This window comes from Mesoplodon mirus (genome assembly GCF_964341445.2).
Source record: "Mesoplodon mirus genome assembly, chromosome: 14".
Taxonomy (NCBI): Eukaryota; Metazoa; Chordata; class Mammalia; order Artiodactyla; family Ziphiidae; genus Mesoplodon; species Mesoplodon mirus.
In genome coordinates this window covers 10,483,603-10,501,608 of record NC_138990.1, presented here as the reverse complement: position 1 = coordinate 10,501,608, position 18,006 = coordinate 10,483,603, and the positions used below count along the sequence as shown (strand labels likewise).

General features: G+C 44.2%; 1 protein-coding gene across 1 annotated transcript in view; it reads right to left on the bottom strand.

Annotated features, from left to right (window-relative positions):
* Positions 1–605: 605 nt before the first annotated feature.
* PTCD3 (pentatricopeptide repeat domain 3) overlaps positions 606–18,006 on the bottom strand; it is a 31,158-nt gene continuing 13,757 nt past the window's right edge. Inside the window, exons 8-24 of the mRNA XM_082642780.1 lie at positions 16,657–16,772; positions 16,058–16,128; positions 14,638–14,725; positions 14,192–14,252; positions 13,859–13,944; positions 12,694–12,838; positions 11,968–12,018; positions 9,724–9,813; positions 9,440–9,468; positions 8,436–8,542; positions 7,449–7,527; positions 7,260–7,350; positions 5,658–5,743; positions 5,043–5,191; positions 3,521–3,562; positions 2,941–3,099; positions 606–2,649 (exon numbers count right to left, since the gene is read on the bottom strand). Of these exons, the coding sequence (XP_082498906.1) occupies positions 2,571–2,649; positions 2,941–3,099; positions 3,521–3,562; positions 5,043–5,191; positions 5,658–5,743; positions 7,260–7,350; positions 7,449–7,527; positions 8,436–8,542; positions 9,440–9,468; positions 9,724–9,813; positions 11,968–12,018; positions 12,694–12,838; positions 13,859–13,944; positions 14,192–14,252; positions 14,638–14,725; positions 16,058–16,128; positions 16,657–16,772 (1,529 nt within the window). The 3' untranslated portion in view covers positions 606–2,570. The remainder of the gene's footprint in view (positions 2,650–2,940; positions 3,100–3,520; positions 3,563–5,042; positions 5,192–5,657; positions 5,744–7,259; positions 7,351–7,448; positions 7,528–8,435; positions 8,543–9,439; positions 9,469–9,723; positions 9,814–11,967; positions 12,019–12,693; positions 12,839–13,858; positions 13,945–14,191; positions 14,253–14,637; positions 14,726–16,057; positions 16,129–16,656; positions 16,773–18,006) is intronic.

Sequence of the window (18,006 nt, the reverse complement as noted above, 5' to 3'; positions counted from 1 at the left end):
TGAGTTGCTCCGCAGCATGTAGGATCTTCCCGGACCAGGGCTCGAACCCATGTCCCCTGCATTGGCAGGCGGATTCTTAACCACTGTGCCAGCCACCAGGGAAGTCCAAGGACAGTATCTTGATGTTGAAGGTGATCGTACAGATGATGGTTACTTCGTCCAGGGAAGGCCCTAGACAACATTCTTTTACAGGTTAGGCTCCCTCCCGGGCCAGGCTGGAGACGCCTCCACCCCCGCTCTGCGTACCTTACATTTGCTCACTCCATGTCCTAGCACACTGCCTTAATCACCCGAATAAAATATGCCCGTTTCTCAGGTAAACTGCCACTCTACCACTGAGATCTAATCTGAATGATTCTGTAAACCTTGCCCTGCCCGTCCGCACCCCTGGCGACCGCTATCTCACAGCACGTCCTTTTACCAGCAGTGAAGTAATTTACGTTGCCGTCAGGTACACTTGTGTGTGTTTATCAATATGCACGTATCTATGGTGCTGTAAGAATGTCACACAACATATGCAATGTACTTAATTTTCTAGTCCATTTCATTAAAATATTCTAGTCATCATCTGCAAAAACGGATTTCAAACCCTGCAGTTTGAAAGATGTGAGACAATCCATTTTATCAAGAGTGCTCAAATGTTCTATTGAACCAAAACCAAAATTGATGATAGGTTATTAACTTTGGCACAGAAAAACAGAACACCTTATACTATTAGAGGCTAAGGAGAGAATGGAGACCAATCCTACAGGCCTTCCCTAATTTTTTTCTGAAAAGCTGGAAGCAGTTATTTTGCCCAGAATAGGAATCTGGAATGTCTGTAGCACAGAGTTAAGACCACATGGCCACATCATCACCCACTTGGAAAGTCCACTACAAATTCATGTGCCATCCGCCCAGATGGACCTTTTCCCCGTCAACGCCACAGCTGCACAGCACGATGCTGAGGACTGTTCTCTGGCAGGATTCCCCGGCAATGGAAGTGTCCTGCATCTGTAAGGACTGCACTGAATGCATACTCAGCCCAGGAGAATCAGCCATTTCCAGGTGCTGATGAACCAGAGGGAAAGGGAGGGGCCGAGTTTACAGAAGCTTCCACGCAGCCATGTTCCCTGTGCAGATTTTAAGGCAAGATCAGAGGCTAATCTGCCCTACCTATCCCTTTTGCTCATTTGCTATGTCAAGGGGCTACTGGGGCGATGCACATGAATACTTAAGTAGCTAGTTGTTGTCATTTCCCCTGCCCTCTCTCACTTAGATGTCTTAAATTCTGGTGATCTAGGAGAAAACATGAGTCAATACTTAGGTTTCTGAGGATGTATGACTGGGTCCTGGCCAGAGGATAGAAAATGGAGATGGGGACAGGCACACGTCACAGACACATGTACAATACAGTAGCCCATAAATGGCAACCCCGGCAGGGTAAGGATGAAGTTGCTCATCCGAGGAGAACTCCTGGGATGCCTGGGTAAATCTGGCAATCAGATTATGAGCTAAGCAGCCTGCGCTAGAAACCCTTGTGAAGCTCCTGCAAGCCTCACAAGTTCCTGTTTGCTTCCCATACCACTTGCAAGTCATGAGAGGCTGGAGGAGAGGTTCTTGACCTACTTCTTGACAATCACGTCAAGAAGACACTTCAATCCTCTTGTCATCACATACATTTAGACCACGTTAAGTACAGCACAACTGAAGAAGGTGCCAGCACTCACGCAGAGAGAAAGGGAGAGATGAAACACTCCTGTGCAAGCCCCAAGCCTAGTGGGAGACTATGGGCTATTTTATAAAGATAATGGAGATGCATACATATGTACCTTAGTTACAGTATTTATTTAGTCTTCATATTCCCAGCTGTGCAGCCTAAACTCCTGACGTTGTTTAATCATTTCTAAGATTAATAATTTCCCACATGTAAATATCCCTGAACTTGGCTACTACTGACCCAGTATCAACTGTGATGTAATTGTACAAAAAGTTCCTTAAGGGCTTCCCTGGTGGCGCAGTGGTTGAGAGTCCGCCTGCCGATGCAGGGGACACGGGTTCGTGCCCCGGTCCGGGAGGATCCCACATGCCGCGGAGCAGCTGGGCCTGTGAGCCATGGCCGCTGAGCCTGCGCGTCCGGAGCCTGTGCTCCGCAACAGGAGAGGCCACAACGGTGAGAGGCCCGCGTACCGAAAAAAAAAAAAAAACACAAAAAACTTCCTTTAGACGCTTTCTGAGTTGGAGGAAGTGTCAGGTCATAGCATCAGCCAACAAAGGCTACAGTCCCCAGTGGGGGAGGGGCAAGCCACACTGACATCAGCTGACAAACACCGCAGTTGTGCAGAGCTTAAGGACATCACGACGTGTGTCCATGAAATGAAAATGGTAGCGCCCCTTCTGTTCACGTGGTAACCCTGGCACGGACGGTTTAGCTCAGGAATGAAACGTAAATAAGTAAGCGTTGTTACCAAGGTTCACCAAATCTGTATTCTCCTGTTTTCTTCCCGTTACAATTAAATACTAACATCTCAGTTCTCCAGTGTAATCACAACAGCCACGCTAGGCCACAGTAGCTCCTGATTCGACCACTTTTATCTGCCTTCGCTGACGTCATTGTCACTGTCACTGTCGCTGTCACTGGTCAATGCGGTTAGGTCTCCCAGGGCTTTCCTGTAAGAAAAATAAACGGGGGGGTTACACTGCAACTCGGGCTTGGGGCTGGGGGACTCTGCAGCTGCACTATAGCAACAAAGGAAAGGTTCCAACCAGCAAATAAACCTATAGGCCTCCCTGACTTTTATGACAAACGAAAAATATCATTAAACCAATACAGCCTGACTTTCTGCAAGGAAAGGAAATTCAGGGGGTAGAAAGCTGCCAACATCTGAATGGGCAGACAGACAAATGGTCTGCTCCACTTTCCTAACTTTCCCTGATGGTGACGATACAGGAGCCACTTACTTCTGCTCCTGGCTGAGGGGGAAGTCAGCCATTAATCTCTGGGCGAGGCTCTCACAAATAGGTAAGCTGAAGGCACCTGCCAGCTTCACTATCTCAATGGCCTGGGCAGGGCTGCCGGATGCTTTTGCATTGTCCATAAACTCGTTCAGCAACTCATTCCTGTAAAAGGCGAAAATGTCAACATTCCCCAACTAAACCCCTCAAAGATTTACATACAAAACCTAGTATCTTATAAAGATCAGTCATAAAATCCCCAACAGTAGCTTTGCAGACAGTTACATGGAGTCTATCTTTAAAGGGCCAAATAGATAATGAACACTGGTTCATCATGCTTTCACTGAGGATCTAGCCAGTGTATCCCCAGCGTGCTGTGATCACTGAGCACAGATTAAAAAAACAGTGCTTGCCTCAGGATGCCTCAGATGGTAGGAGTGACCGATCACCTACTTGCCCAACAGAAAAGTGCCCAATTGCCATGGCTGACGTATGTGAGGAAATTCCAACCCCCTTCCCCCAATAAGAGTTAAACGCATGTGGCTAATCCAGGAGTCCCCAGGCAGCCCTGTTAACTTGAACTTACCTAGGGATCTTATTATGTTTCCTGAAAAGCCCCAGCATTTTCCTGTTCAAGATGAGATAGGAAAAAGATTATGAATACTCATGGAACAGAAGGCAATCGAATGACCATAGCTTTTCTCCTGGACTCAGAGACCAAGTGTCCTTCCGAACAACCAGAGAGGAAGCTCCTGAAGACACGTCTGTGAGCTCCACCAGCTCCCAGCCCTGTCTTCCCATCAGAATCACCTCAGGTGCCTCACCTGCCTCTTCCCAAACTGCACAGATGCACATTACATTACAAATGTCAAAGGCAAATCTGCTTTGTTGCCAGGGTTGAGAATTGCTGGGGTACATCCTCCTCCAGAGGATCACTTCAGTCCCCCCAGGGAGGGAATGTATGCTATTACGTGGGCAGTGGGAAGAGAGGGACGCAAATACAATTTGATCTCTCTTCTCTTACAATCCAGTGTGAGTTCAGTGTGTCCTAAAACGACGTTATGAAGAGCAGGCTCAGATCAAGGCATCAGTCTCGTGTAAGTGCTGGCCGTCATCCTGCCACACGCAGGACGAAGGAGAAACACATACACTCAGCTCCCATGATCAGCTGAGGTCCGTACCCCTGCGCCAATCATCACAGCCTGATTCATAACAAGCGTGTGTCAACCTGCCCTAGTCGGCGAGTCCAAGCATCAGATGTTTGTCAGCAGCTGTGTGATTCGCCACCAGTTACGATCAGAGGAGGCAGCAAAGCCTTTAGCGGCCTTTCCTGGAGAGAGCAAACACCCACACCGTGGACTGCCCATCCTGTTCAAAGTAAGGTCCTCTCTAGTGAACAGCCAGGCACAACAACCCCCGTCACTGGCTCTTAACACCAACACACGGTTATATCCAACCCACCCAACTGTGACGCCCCTAGCAAGGACTCTTTCACTGACTTCTCCGCTTTTGGAAAAAACAACGCATAAGGTCTCTATTCACAGTTAAACACCAGAAATTAGTATGTGAGTGAAGTGCTGACAAACACACAGCACTGGAATACAGTGGCACAAACCAAAGACGGGCTCTAGTCAAGGCCAGGTTTAGTAAACTGGTAAAATGCCAGTTTCCGGAAGTCCCAGTACACAGCCCACACTTTAAGCTGGGGGGTGGGGGGGGGGAGAAGCATCCGTGAGATGACTTGAATAAACCAAATGACCAAACCATTTTCAAAATTAAGATTCTCCGATCACTTTGTTCTACTTTAGTGAACGGAGAAGTGACTTGCCCACGAATACAGAACACAAACACGGAAAGAGAATGAGCCCACGGAACCACGCCTTCTCTTAAACACATCAGGTATACTGGCTCCTCTTCCCCGAGTCTGCTTTTTTAGCTGGTATTTGGAAATTCCTATAGAAAACTCAGTACGTAGGAAACTCGTCTGTCTCCTGATAAACTACACAGTATACGGCCAAATTAGAGAAACTCTAATGACCAGGGTACAAGTTCTCTGAGATCCAAGTACAGGTGCTTCCAGTGACACGTGTGGCATGTACTGCACTCACCAGGCTTCCTGGGTTCTCCCGGCCCTTAAGAAGAGGACAGCTGTGTTGTTCAGAGAGCTGGCCAGCCAACTGGGAGCCGTCTGTCTGGCATCCTGGCTTTCGTAAGTCGATTTGATATCTGCAGCACAGTCAGCAAACGCCACCTGCAGCTGAGATGCTCTGAGAGTCAGCAGAAATGCCCAACTGGTTTTATGAGAATTTAAGTTCGGGAGGCTCCATAGGACCATTAAATTTTTTAAGCAATGCATTTTACTGTTGGAACACATCACATGTACAGCACACAGTATTTAAAAAAAAAAAAAAAAAAAAAAGCAAAGCACTCTGCCCTGGGGTAATAATGGGATCAGCCACATATTTCAAATCCAACTACGGTTTTGTTTTTAGAGAGCAATTTAAAAGAAGGCAAGCTGCTATCAATTGTCAGGATTGAGAGGATCCATTTTCACACTGCTTGCTCTGGACTAGAGGAATAGGAGTGACTTTAGATGGCAGAATTCTCCACAGTGAAAGGCAAAACCATGGAAAGGACCCTCACCGGCTATCGGCATTAGAGGATACACTGGTTAGTGTACATCTGATAACGACAGCAAAGCCTGAGCGTCAACACAAGCCTACCTCTGGTGGGTGCCGATCCCTCGCCATGAGCATCAGAATCTCTTCTTTTAGGTCACGGCGAAAAGTATGACCATATTCTTTACTATCTTGAAACAAAAAAAGAACAGAGTGAGAAGTGATCACTGGCATGTAACGCCAAGACTCTTTGGCTGACCTTTGTCCACTGTCAGCAGTCACCCGTATTTTTTTGGAGGGGTGAACATACACTGCTGACATGTATTCCAGGATTCCAGAAAACTAGCAGGATGATTCATGGTAGGAAAGGACAAATGAGCAGTGAAAGCCAGCACCGGTAACGTGCTCCCAGGCAAGCGTCAACATGGCACGTGCACCACACTCCAGCAGCCACCAGCTCTGCGCGGTTTTACGGCACGTGGGAATCGCCAACAGTCCTTGTACACTATCATTAGAGCAGCCTTGTAAGGTAGGAGGGCAGGGCTATAGTCTCTGTCTCAAGGCAACTTGAGGCAGACAGAAACTGACTTTATGATCAGTCACCTAGTGGATGAGATACAGCATCTTCTGCAGCCAATATACACACATAACCACACACACAAACCCACAGTCATGGCTGTTTCTTAGAAACCTGAGTGTCACTGACTGGTTAGCTTTTTTTTTTTTTAATTTTTATTTTTAAATTTTTGGCTGCGTTGGGTCTTTGTTGCCGCGCGTGGGCTTCTCATTGCAGTGGCTTCTCCTGTCGCGGAGCATGGACTCTAGGTGCTCGGGCTTCAGCAGTTGTGGCTCACGGGCTCTAGAGCGCAGGCTCAACAGTTGTGGCACACGGGCTTAGCTGCTCCATGACATGTGGGATCTTCCCGGACCAGGGATTGAACCCATGTCCCCTGCACTGGCAGGCGGATTCTTAACCGCTGCGCCACCAGAGAAGCCCCTGGTTAGCTACTGAAGCACAGTGATGCAACATGGTACAGAGGAATGAACAGCACAGGCTTCGGGGGTTGATATTTTTGGTGTCCCGGGTAATTAACACTGATGTCACACAAGTGCACAAAACCTAGCCTTTTCTTGTCACAAAGGAACCAATTTAGGTCTTTTCCACTACACTGTCACTCATACAATCCAATATGTAACATGAACAAATGACCCTGAAGTAGACCTCAACTACTGCATTCAATTTAGTCAAAAATGGAAGTTTTGGGGACTTCCCTGGTGGCACAGTGGTTAAGAATCTGCCTGCCAATGTAGGCGACACAGGTTTGAGCCCCGGTCCGGGAAGATCTCACATGCCATGGAGCAGCTATGCTCGTGCACCACAACTACTGAGCCTGTGCTCTAGAGCCCGCGAGCCACAACTACTGAGCCCACATACCACAACTACTGAAGCCCGCGTGCCTAGAGCCCATGCTCCACAAGAGAAGCCACTGCAATGAGAAGACCGCGCACCGCAACGAAGAGCAGCCCCGCCTCGCTGCAACTAGAGAAAGCCCGCGCACAGCAAGGAAGACCCAAACAAAGCCAAAACATAAAGAGTAGTAATAAAAAAAAAAAAAGGAAGTTTTTTTCCCTAACAGTGTTAACATGCTTGTTAATCAAAGCATAAGACAAAATGAGATGGGTCGGGACACATAAGCTGAAACTGACCTTTCCAGATCTGAGGAATCAATTCTAGCCGATTGGCCACATCTAATGCTTGGAGAAGATCTATCAGTGTTTGGGAATGTGGAAAGAATACCTGATTCAGAAAAATACAAATACGTTTTTCAAGTATTTCTCAGCAAAGACACCCACAAACATCTACAATGATAAATAGTAAGTACTGAATCATCTTACTGAAGGTATCAGGTCCTTATACCACTTCAAGGTGACATCAATTTGTTCCATTAGACAAAGCAAACCAAAGAACTTGGAACTGTAATGGAGAAAGAAAGCATGTTTAGTTTAAAATCCGTGCTTAATAGGGGACTGATTAAATTACAGCGCAGTCATATGATGACACATTACACAGAATTTAAAGACAGTAAGTTACACACAGTTTCAAGTCACACAGGCCAATGCTTGACCCAGGAGGTGCGGCTAACTGTGCTTTCTGGACTTCCCAGTTAACAACTTCTAATCCTCAACCGGTCACTGATGCCCCCTCCTGGTTAGACTCTCAGCTCATGGTGAGGAGAGGGTGGATATCCTATTCATTTTAAAAGCGTTCAACGTAAAGCGAGGATTTGGACCACACAGAAGAGAACCATCACACACCTATCAACAGGCTGCCTCCTTAAGTTCTTGTTTTTCTCTGCTTAAAAGCAAACCCATTTAAGGAGTCTCTTTGGGCTCCAACAGCTTCATCTTCAAAAACAAATGAGGCTGCGATGAAATCTTTAGGGACCCACCCTCCTATGAATTCAAAAACACAAAATAGGAGGGTTTACAGGGAAAAGATATATGGATTTCAAGTGTTACAGGGACGTCCCTGGCAGTCCAGTGGTTAAGACTCCACGCTTCCACTGCAGGGGTTGTGGGATAGATCCCTGGTCAGGGAACTAACATCCTACATGCTGTGTGGTGAAAAAAACAAAAGCAACAACAAAAAACCCCACAGTGTCACAAATAAAAACAGCTTAAAAGATACACAGCAGACATCTCAGTCTGACAAATCAGTTTTACCGCTGCTTGACTCTTCAAGTGTTCAATTAACTTACACTGTTAAGTCAGGGTCAAGCTGCCTAAAATCAGACCGCCAACAGCCTCCCACTTGCAGAACCAACTACTGGTTGCATACAGGTGCTCCGTTAATGCAAAAGGATACATTTCCAATACACTTACTAGTAGAAATTACGCCGATGATCGGGTCCAATGAATTTCCGGTTGTCTCCAGTGTTTAAAAGGTCATGGACACGGTAAGCAAGTTCTAGATCTCTGAGAGATGAGCACTGAAAATTTACAAGTAGTAAATAAGCATCATTCTGCGATCCTTATCAGCCAAACAGTGGCTCATTACATAAAGAGCTCATTATATCAAGAAAATAAGTACAGTTACCTGCGGAAACATCTATGCTGATTTAACATTATTATTGGTTGACAGCAAATGAATTACAAGAAAATGGGGGGGATGGAGGAATCAAAACAAATCACCAAGTTCTATGAAATTTAAAACAAAATAACCTTACTCTAGTAATTATACCTATATTTAGTAACTATATGAAAACACCTGGTTGCCATGCACAAGACAGCTGGAGTGCTCACTCCAGCATCACTATACTGGCCAAAAACCTACGAAATAACTCCAAAACCCACCCACAGGAGAAGTCCTTCCCTCCTGTGAAATAACTGTACTGCTGTGAACAAACAAGGTAACACGGAAATGCGTCTGGATGTGCATGTTTGAATAACCAAAGGAGAAAACCTGGAAGGACACACACTAAAATGTAAAGCAATTATCCTTAGGGAATAGGATATGCTAATTCATTCTGAAACTGCTTGAAAATTTTTCCTATGATTAGCATGGTAAGATGAAAAACCAAACTTAAAAACCATCAATTTAAAGTTACCAATAGGCAAATATGAAATACTCTGAAACCTTACTTTCAAACCTTACTTTCTGAAGAAAGGTATGAAAAAAGAAAATGTATACAATAAACACAGGGCAGGAATGTTGTGATTTTGTAGAGATTTTAGAGGAATGAAAAATTAGAACTAAAGATATGAATATAAGTAAGAGTCAGGAAGTGAAAGAATCAGGGAGAATCCCCCCACCTCCCCAATGATGAATTTAGGAGATGGATAAAAGAAAAAAGGAAAACAAAAGTTAAGCAAGAAATTGTACTTACAACCCTCATGGCTGACTGAAAAAACATATCTGAAAATCAAAGTTCACAAGAGCCTTGGTTACTATGGATAAAACGTTTTCAAGTCAGTAACATTAGTAAAAATCCTGGCAACAAAACTGGTAACGTGTAAGACAAACCTAACGGCATAAAAACTCAGGAGAGGAAGCATACAGCTCCCCAAAATTACTAAGCTAAATTAAACCCTGTCCTCGTCACAAGGCTCTAATACCCGGCAGCCAGGAAAACAGGGCTCTCTGTCTTATACAAGCAATTTCTGTACATACCGTCATCCGGGTCCTTTGGAGAAAATTTCTTTCCCGTTAATTCGTTCATGATGTCATAGATGATGAGGGACGATCCTTTTGAAGGGCTTTCTGCAGAACAAGAAGGCAACTGGGTTTTCTCACGAGTCCACTTCCTGTACAACCACCGGGTGTGCGGAACTAGTCCTAAGGCCACATTTCTCCTTCCTCCACCCAAGGCACGGAGCTGGCCGGGCACATCCCTGCTCGAGCAACGAGTGCACCCCCCTGCACAGAGTGCAGCTCTCCCCCAGACCTGGGACAGTGACAGGGGCTCCCAACAGAGACTCCACCCTTCCTTCTTAGGCTCCTCACAAGGTCGACTTGCCTTGAAACGGGGACAGACAGACCCTCACTAAGCCTGCATACTTAGAAAACAAACACGTCTTTGCTAATAAACATTGGTGCTCCTTTTAAATATAACCAGGGTGAGAGCCAAGAAAAAGAAAACTGTAGAATTAAAATGCACCTATGACATTTCCAGTTAAACATTTCCCATTATTAACCCACATCCCTTCCCCACCTTATCCATGTGCAAGTGATAATATACTTTCCCTGACAGCACAGTACTTTTGAAGTTCCTCGAGCATGTTTTCATTTGTTAGCAATCCTAATTATTCTGTTAGGTTTATAATAACCTATTTTATATGTATCATTTCTTCATTATTTTAGGCTTTCTCCTTTGGGTAAATTCCTAGAAATTATTATTACAGGCAGCCAATTTATATCCCTCAGACACACCAACATTCCTCCCCCCACGGCCCTGGGTATTACTTAGGAAGCACAAGTACCAATGACTTTAGTTAGCAACAGAACCAAAGTGATATGTGATGTCGAGGAGAAATGGAATAGGCTTTGGGGTCAGAAATAATAGTTTCAGCAAAATGACACCAAAGTTGAGTAAAATTTTGGAAGAGAGAATTACCATGGAAACTGTTTACCTGTTTTCAAGATAAAGTCAGTTAACTGCCCTCACTTCCTGATAGGTGACAATGTGAATTTAGTAAAACTAGCCCTCTGAAACAGACAATCAAGGTTTTCTGTTGTTTTCACACATAAATTCTACCACAGGACAGAAGGCCTAGAATTGTCATTTCTGAACCCAGAGGTTCTTTCTCAGGTTGGGGCAAATGGATAGGAACCAACAGACTGTGAGTGCCTGCGACCTGCCTTCCCAGCACAGGACACTGTGCACAATTCATTTCATCATTACACCATGATGGCATCACTCAGGGAAGGGATCCAGTTCCTTCTGACACAGGTGGTAAATGGTAGAGGTGAAATTTCAACTCAGGTGTGCCTTGCTCCAAAGTCCATTCAGTAGAGCACAGCTGACCTAAAACCAGGTGACAAACAGCCTCAAGGCTCTCCTGTGAGGTTTCAAAACAAAGTTAAGGTTACTGTGGAGCAGCGCCATCCAGCAGCTACCTGCAAGGATGGAGGTGTTCTGTACCTGCATTGCTGAACATGCAGCCAGCAGCTACAAGTGGCTACTGAGCACTAATGCCATGAAGGAATTTTTAATTTTATTTAATTTTAATTTAATAGCCATGTGTGGCTAAGTGGCTACTGTAGTGGACAGCACAGCTCTGGAGAGCAAAGGAACTCCAGACTAGTTTCTAGTTTCTCCTGACCAAAACTGCACAGCATCCTTTCTTTTAAAAAAAAATTAATTAATTAATTATTTCTGGCTGCATTGGATCTTTGTTGCTGTGCATGGGCTTTCTCTAGTTGCGGCGAGCGGGTGCTACTCTTCGTTGTGGTGCGCGGGCTTCTCATTGCGGTGGCTTCTCTTGTTGCGGAGCTCGGGCTCTAGGTGCACGGGTTCAGTAGTTGTAGCTCGCGGGCTCTAGAGCACAGGCTCAGTAGTTGTGGCGTACGGGCCTAGTTGCCCCGTGGCATGTGGGACCTTCCCGGACCAGGGCTCGAACCCGTGTCCCCTGCATTGGCAGGCGGGTTCTTAACAACTGTGCCACCAGGGAAGCCCCACCTGGGGGGGGGGGGTATATTTAATGACCTCCCTCCCCTCCAGCTCAAGTTTTACATCACAAACTAGATGTTACTCCCCTCAAGAATAACGTTTTGCTCAGGCTATAGACAATGTTATCTTGTGAACTGTCTAGTCTTAATTCATAAGCAGTGAAGTTAGCCTAATTCCTACATAATTAGAATTATGTAGAACTACATAATTAGAACTACATATTAGTAGCATAATGACATACATACCATGTTGATAAAACACCTGAATAATATAGTGATACGTTGCAAGCGAGGGTTCTTGTATTACCAGGTACATAGAGGAAAAAAATAAAATAAGTCAAACACAGCTATACAAAATACAGCTTACTGAGGCACACTGAACTAAAAACATATTAATGTTGGTATTTAAGTAAAAGATACATTTCTGTTCCTCTGAACAAAGACATTTGCTAGCTCATATGATTAACGTAAAGGTGGAAAGGTGTCACAGAGATTGAATCCCTCTTAGAAAGTCCAGACACCTATCACGGCCAATGCACAACGAGTTTCATTTAAGAAAACTAAAGCATACTAAAGTGAATCGATTCCCAAAACATCCTTCAATAAAGTAGTTACTAAAAAATATACAGCACACTAGCACACAATTGGGTTCAAATACTTAGTTATGCTAGAAAATGTCACGAGTTTAAAACCAGCCAACTGTAGGAGGACAATTCTCCCTAGAATTAAGAAATCCATAAAAAAGTACCGATAATACTAAGAGAATGTAACTTCCTATAAACAACACAAAGATGAGAAAAGAGCTCCCATCATAGTAAATACACGTAATTAAAATGTGCCAAATGGTGGAAAGGAAATTCCCAACATACTATGTAAACAGCAAGAGAGTTTACAGTCTCCTTTGTGCTTGTCTGGACCTGAAACCTCTGGTCAGCACTGTCTTCAGTGAGGGACACCAGGACACATCCTCACCTATTCCAATGGCTTTCATTTCCCGTAAGGTCTGTAAGGCTGGCAATTTTCCAATTGCATGAAATCGTCGGAGACATTTCAGAATAGTATTAAAAGTCTGTAGATTGGGTTTCACGTTCTGTGCAACCATTTGTTTCAGCAGGTCCTAGTTGAATCAAAAGCAGGAAGTATTTTTTATGCCTGGTAGCTAATTTATCCAATAAACTAATGTAACATACTAAAAAAGACTTGGGCTCTCTGCCTATGTTTAAAGTAGATTAATAAGTACATCCCCAATTTCAGAGTTATCTAGTAACTAGCAGGACCAGTAACTCTGCCCCTTACAGAAGCCCCTCCATCAGTTACCCTGACCCACGTGATCAAGGTGTCCAACTGTCTTTAGCGGCCTAGTGAGTTTGAGACTGAAGCAAGAGAGCAGACTAGAATGGATTGCGGTTTTTCCTTTTTTACATGCGCAGTATGGTATAACACGGTTTCTATGCCTGTCACTTCAATCCAGTGATTTTAATCTTTTTAAAAAATTATTTTATTTTCCGCTGCATTGGGTCTTTGTTGCTGCCGTGGGCTTTCTTTAGTTTTGGAAAGTGGGGGCTACTCTTCGTTGCGGTGCACGGGCTTCTCATTGCAGTGGCTTCTCTTGTTGCGGAGCACAGGCTCTAGGCACACGGGCTTCAGTAGTTGTGGCACGTGGACTCAGCAGTTGTGGCTCAAGGGTTCTAGAGAACAGGCTCAGTAGTTGTGGCGCACGGGCTTAGTTGCTCTGCGGCATGTGGGATCTTCCTGGACCAGGGCTCGAACCTGTGTCCCCTGCATTGGCAGGCGGATTCTTAACCATTGTGCCACCAGGGAAGCCCGTCAATTTTTTAAAACTTAGCTAATAAATTTTATCAATAAATGTGTCTCATTTTAATGAAAAACCATTATGAGAAATAAGTGAATAAAGCAATCCAGGTCTTCCTGGATCCGAACTGTATGCTTGGGTCACATGTCAGATACACCTACGTACACTACAGGGTTGCTGGAAGGGTGTGAACAGGTCATCATGAGCTGAGCGCCCAGCAGTGACTGCCGTGAAGATGCTCAGTGAATGCTGTCTCCAACCCACGTACTCCTAGCAAAGAATATTTTAGGCTTATTAGAAGACAAAGTGAGAGTTCCTCCTTACCAACATATTATTCCATTTTTCTTCAAATTTATCATTCACCACGGATGCTGTTGCTTCAATCAATGAATTGAAGGTGTGTACATCAGCTATAAAAGAAGAAAACTACTTTAACAAAATTTGGGGTTGAAGATTAAAGGCAAAGTGGTCATGCACACGTCTACAAAACTAGAAAACTACTCTTTTCTCTGGCTCTGGACTCCTGCTTCAATCACCAATACCACAGGAAAAGATTAAGAATGAACAAATGACTGAGGTAAAATCCTGAGATTTTATAGATGCCGGAGAGAAGGAAAGAGAAGGAAGGACAGAGGGGAATTCTCCAAACACACTCACCACGAAGTCTGTTGTTTAATAGTTCAGTGAACAAGTTCAATGCCTGCGTAGGAGCTCGGTGCTGGAAAAGGGAAAGTGTGAAAGTGAAGGATCATCAGATGTGTTCACTTAAGAAATATGTGCGTTCGACTGCTCTAGGGTTTGGGAGCACGCAGTAAACAGACATGGTCCCATTCTCAAGAAACGTATCCTCCATGCAGTGGTTCTCTACTGGGGCAACGCCGCTTCCCAGGAGACACTGAATAATGCTTGGAGACATTCTGGCTGTCCCAGCTGGGGCGGGATGGATGGACCACCGGCATGCAGTGTACAGGAGCGGCTCCTCAATGCCCTTCAAGGCACTGGACAGCTCCACAACAGCAGGTTATCTGGCCCAACTGTGAACAGTTCTGAGGCTGAGAAGCGCTGATTTAGGGGAAGATAAAGATACATAAAACAAACATTACCTTCACCATTCCTCGGATCATTGTGCAGTACGAGTGTGCGTTTTTCTCTGGCATGAGAGCGAAGATTCTCTCAGCGTTGTTTTTTGCTCTAGACACAAGAAAGTAAATGTGAACCAGAGGAAACAGAAAAAACCAGTAATAGCCACCAACTCACCATGTTCCAGGCGCCGTGCTAAGCATTTTATGCATATAATTTCAAGTAATTCTTGCCCCCCAGAGAGGAAGACATGGTTATCATCATTTTTTTTTTTTTTTTTTTTTGCGGTACGCGGGCCTCTCACTGTTGTGGCCTCTCCCGTTGCGGAGCACAGGCTCCAGACGCGCAGGCCCAGCGGCCACGGCTCATGGGCCCAGCCACTCCGCGGCATGTGGGATCTTCCCAGACCGGGGCACGAACCTGTGTCCCCTGCATTGGCAGGCGGACTCTCAACCACGGCGCCACCAGGGGAGCCCCTATGATCATTTTGAAAACAAGAAAAACTGAGGCTCAAAGACCTTAAGTTGTCCAAGGCTTTACAGGCAGAACCAGGACTTAAAAGGTGTGATATATACTCAAGGTATTAAGCAAAAAGCAAACTGCACAGCAGGGTACCTAGTGACGTTTCCCCACCCTCTTTCAACTGGATACAATTCCCCCTCAGAGGCAACCACAGACAAGCGGTGTCTCTAGATTCCTTTGTCCTATTCTAGCCTATCAATGTGCTGCGTTATACAAATCATGCTGTACCTTGATTCTCCCTGTTACCAATGTCCTGGAAATCAGACAGAACCAGGATTTGGGCCACAATGGTACTCCACAGTCAATGCTCTTAACCACCATGAGAAATTATCAATATCTACTGAAAAAATTTAATTTTTGATTCTATTCATTTTATCACTTCAAAAAAGACTTCAGATATTAATGGTAGCTTCCCTTTTTCAGACATCCATATGAGATACCTTTCTTTTATTTAGATGCTTCTACTCAGTTAATTTAATTCTGAAATGTTAAATGATATTCACCTTTTGTTTGGAAGTGAATACTTCTGTTTGCTGGCCACTAGTCTGAACCTAGAACTATGCTCTAGCATATGTGTATTCTAACATAATAAAAAATTGTGGATCTTTTAGAATTAGAGGTATATATTGCAAGGTAGGACTACTGATGAAACTACCAAAAGAACCATACCATGAAGGTTGCATGGAGTTAGATGGAAAAATAGAAGTCAGGTGTCAACCTTGTGCTGCTGGTTGGAGGTAAAGATCTAATGAAAAACGGTCCAAACACATGTGAAAACCAACGGAGACATTTACACTGCACACTGAAAACAAACTGCATTTTAGAATATTCCAGTATCGTATCTTCTTCAGGGGCTGATGGGGAACATTCCACACGCTGTACGGAGCCATAACACAAAGTGCTAATCACACGGTAACATACTTCCAAGTAACTCCAAGCTGATGACCAGCCTTTTTCTTAGGTTTCTCGTTATTTCCCTCTGTGGCTTCTTCCTGAAATGAACCATCACCAACAGATATAAAACAAAATATGACAATGGAATGCATTCTCTGAGGAAACTTCAGAAAAGCAAAGGAAATACAGATCCAGTAGAAGGCAAAAAGGAAACCCAGTGTTTATTAAGAAATATTAATTTCTGAAGTGTAGAGTATGCTCACTCCTCTCTGCCCACCTACGTATGAATTTTTGAGGGGGCTGGAACCAGGGGTTCCCCACCCCATCCCTTACACATCATACTACCACGTTAAGTAACAACAACCAAGGGGCCTGTCCGAACGTGTCTGGTCAAAGGTTTGCTGCATGTGGCAGGCAAGGTCAAAATATTTTTAAGGAGGGAAGCAGGGCAAAACAATCGTTAAAATCCATCTCCTGCTCCACATTTCTGTCCAGGCTACGTACTATGCCACAACACACCTCAGAACAAATCTCTTCGACCCTAACACATGGCACAAGAACCTGCCTTACTCTGAGGAGGTTTTACTACCAAAAGAAACTTTAAAAATCACTGCCAAAGCCATTACCAACTCTTCTGCTTGTTCACGTTGTTGAAAATTATAATTAGTTGAGGGCTCTTGGTTACCATAGTAACATAATAAATCCAAGAGACTGTTGGTTGTTTCCAGAGATACGGTGGTTCCTGTGGGTAGGAGAAAAAAGGGAAAGAAACTTTGAAGCATCAAAGAACTAAAGCCTATTAGATTAAAATTCTTCACTTTTTCTGTGAGCTGTGGCCTTCCTGGCTACATATTCAGTCTCATCCACCACTTTTTTGATGGATGTGTGTGCACTCCACATCAGCTTAAACACTTGGAGTGATGCAGACAGGACACAATCCCTAACAGTGCTGTGTGACAGGAAAGATAAAATACAAGATCAAGTTCGACCCTGTGCTCATTTATTTTACGTACTCATATCCCCAGAGAAATTATCTCACGGTTCTAACTATCATCTTCAAACTGAACCCTCTGCAAATGATTGCCACATTGTCCCCCGGGGCCAGTTCCATTTTTACAAATGAAAGCAGAACTATTCCACTTGGACCCAGGCCCTCACTGAAATACTTGCCTAGAAATACTAGCATAAATGCCTAATTATAGTAGCCTTTAAAAAATTATTGCTCAAAACATTATGTTCCCATCTTGACTCTTACGAAGGGGGAGAAAAGCGAACAGGAAGAAGTATGAAACATCACTTAGTGCTTTGCAAGAAAACTAACTGCATTTTTCTAAAGAAAATATACTGATAATACAAATGCCCAGCAGGAAACTTAAATGCCCAGAAAAGACAGCATGGCAGGGTGGACGGGACACCGGAGATGGAGTGTAAGTTGACTGGGTCTTACCATCTCAAAGCTGTGTAACCCTAAAGATTACCTGTAATCAGTTTCCTTTATAAAATGACGATAAGCACACCAACTCATAAGGTGTTCTATAATTAAATGCCTAGCAAAGTGTATGGCACTTATTAGGGCCTTGATAATAAAACTTTGTTTCCTCTCCCAGTATGTTGCCTCATTCCATTACTCTGAATGAGTTGAGTGTTATGGGTTTGACACACTGTCTTTAGTAATGCTTACTGAACATCTGCATGTGCCTACCCCACACAGTGTGTAATAAAACAAAGGAAGACGAGTCTTCGTACCAAGATGTTTATAGTACTCAACAAGCAGAGGGAAAAGCCTCCCTAAATGATAACCTGCATCAGCAATTCATCTGTACACCCGAAGCTTTAACAGGCTACACATCAAAATTCTCAAATCAAACACAGCTTTCTGCAAATGTTTCTTGTTGTGTTTAAGACTGTATTGAGTGATTCAGTCCAGTTTCTATCTCTTGCATGTTTGGCTGATTTTTCTCCTAAATCACTGAACA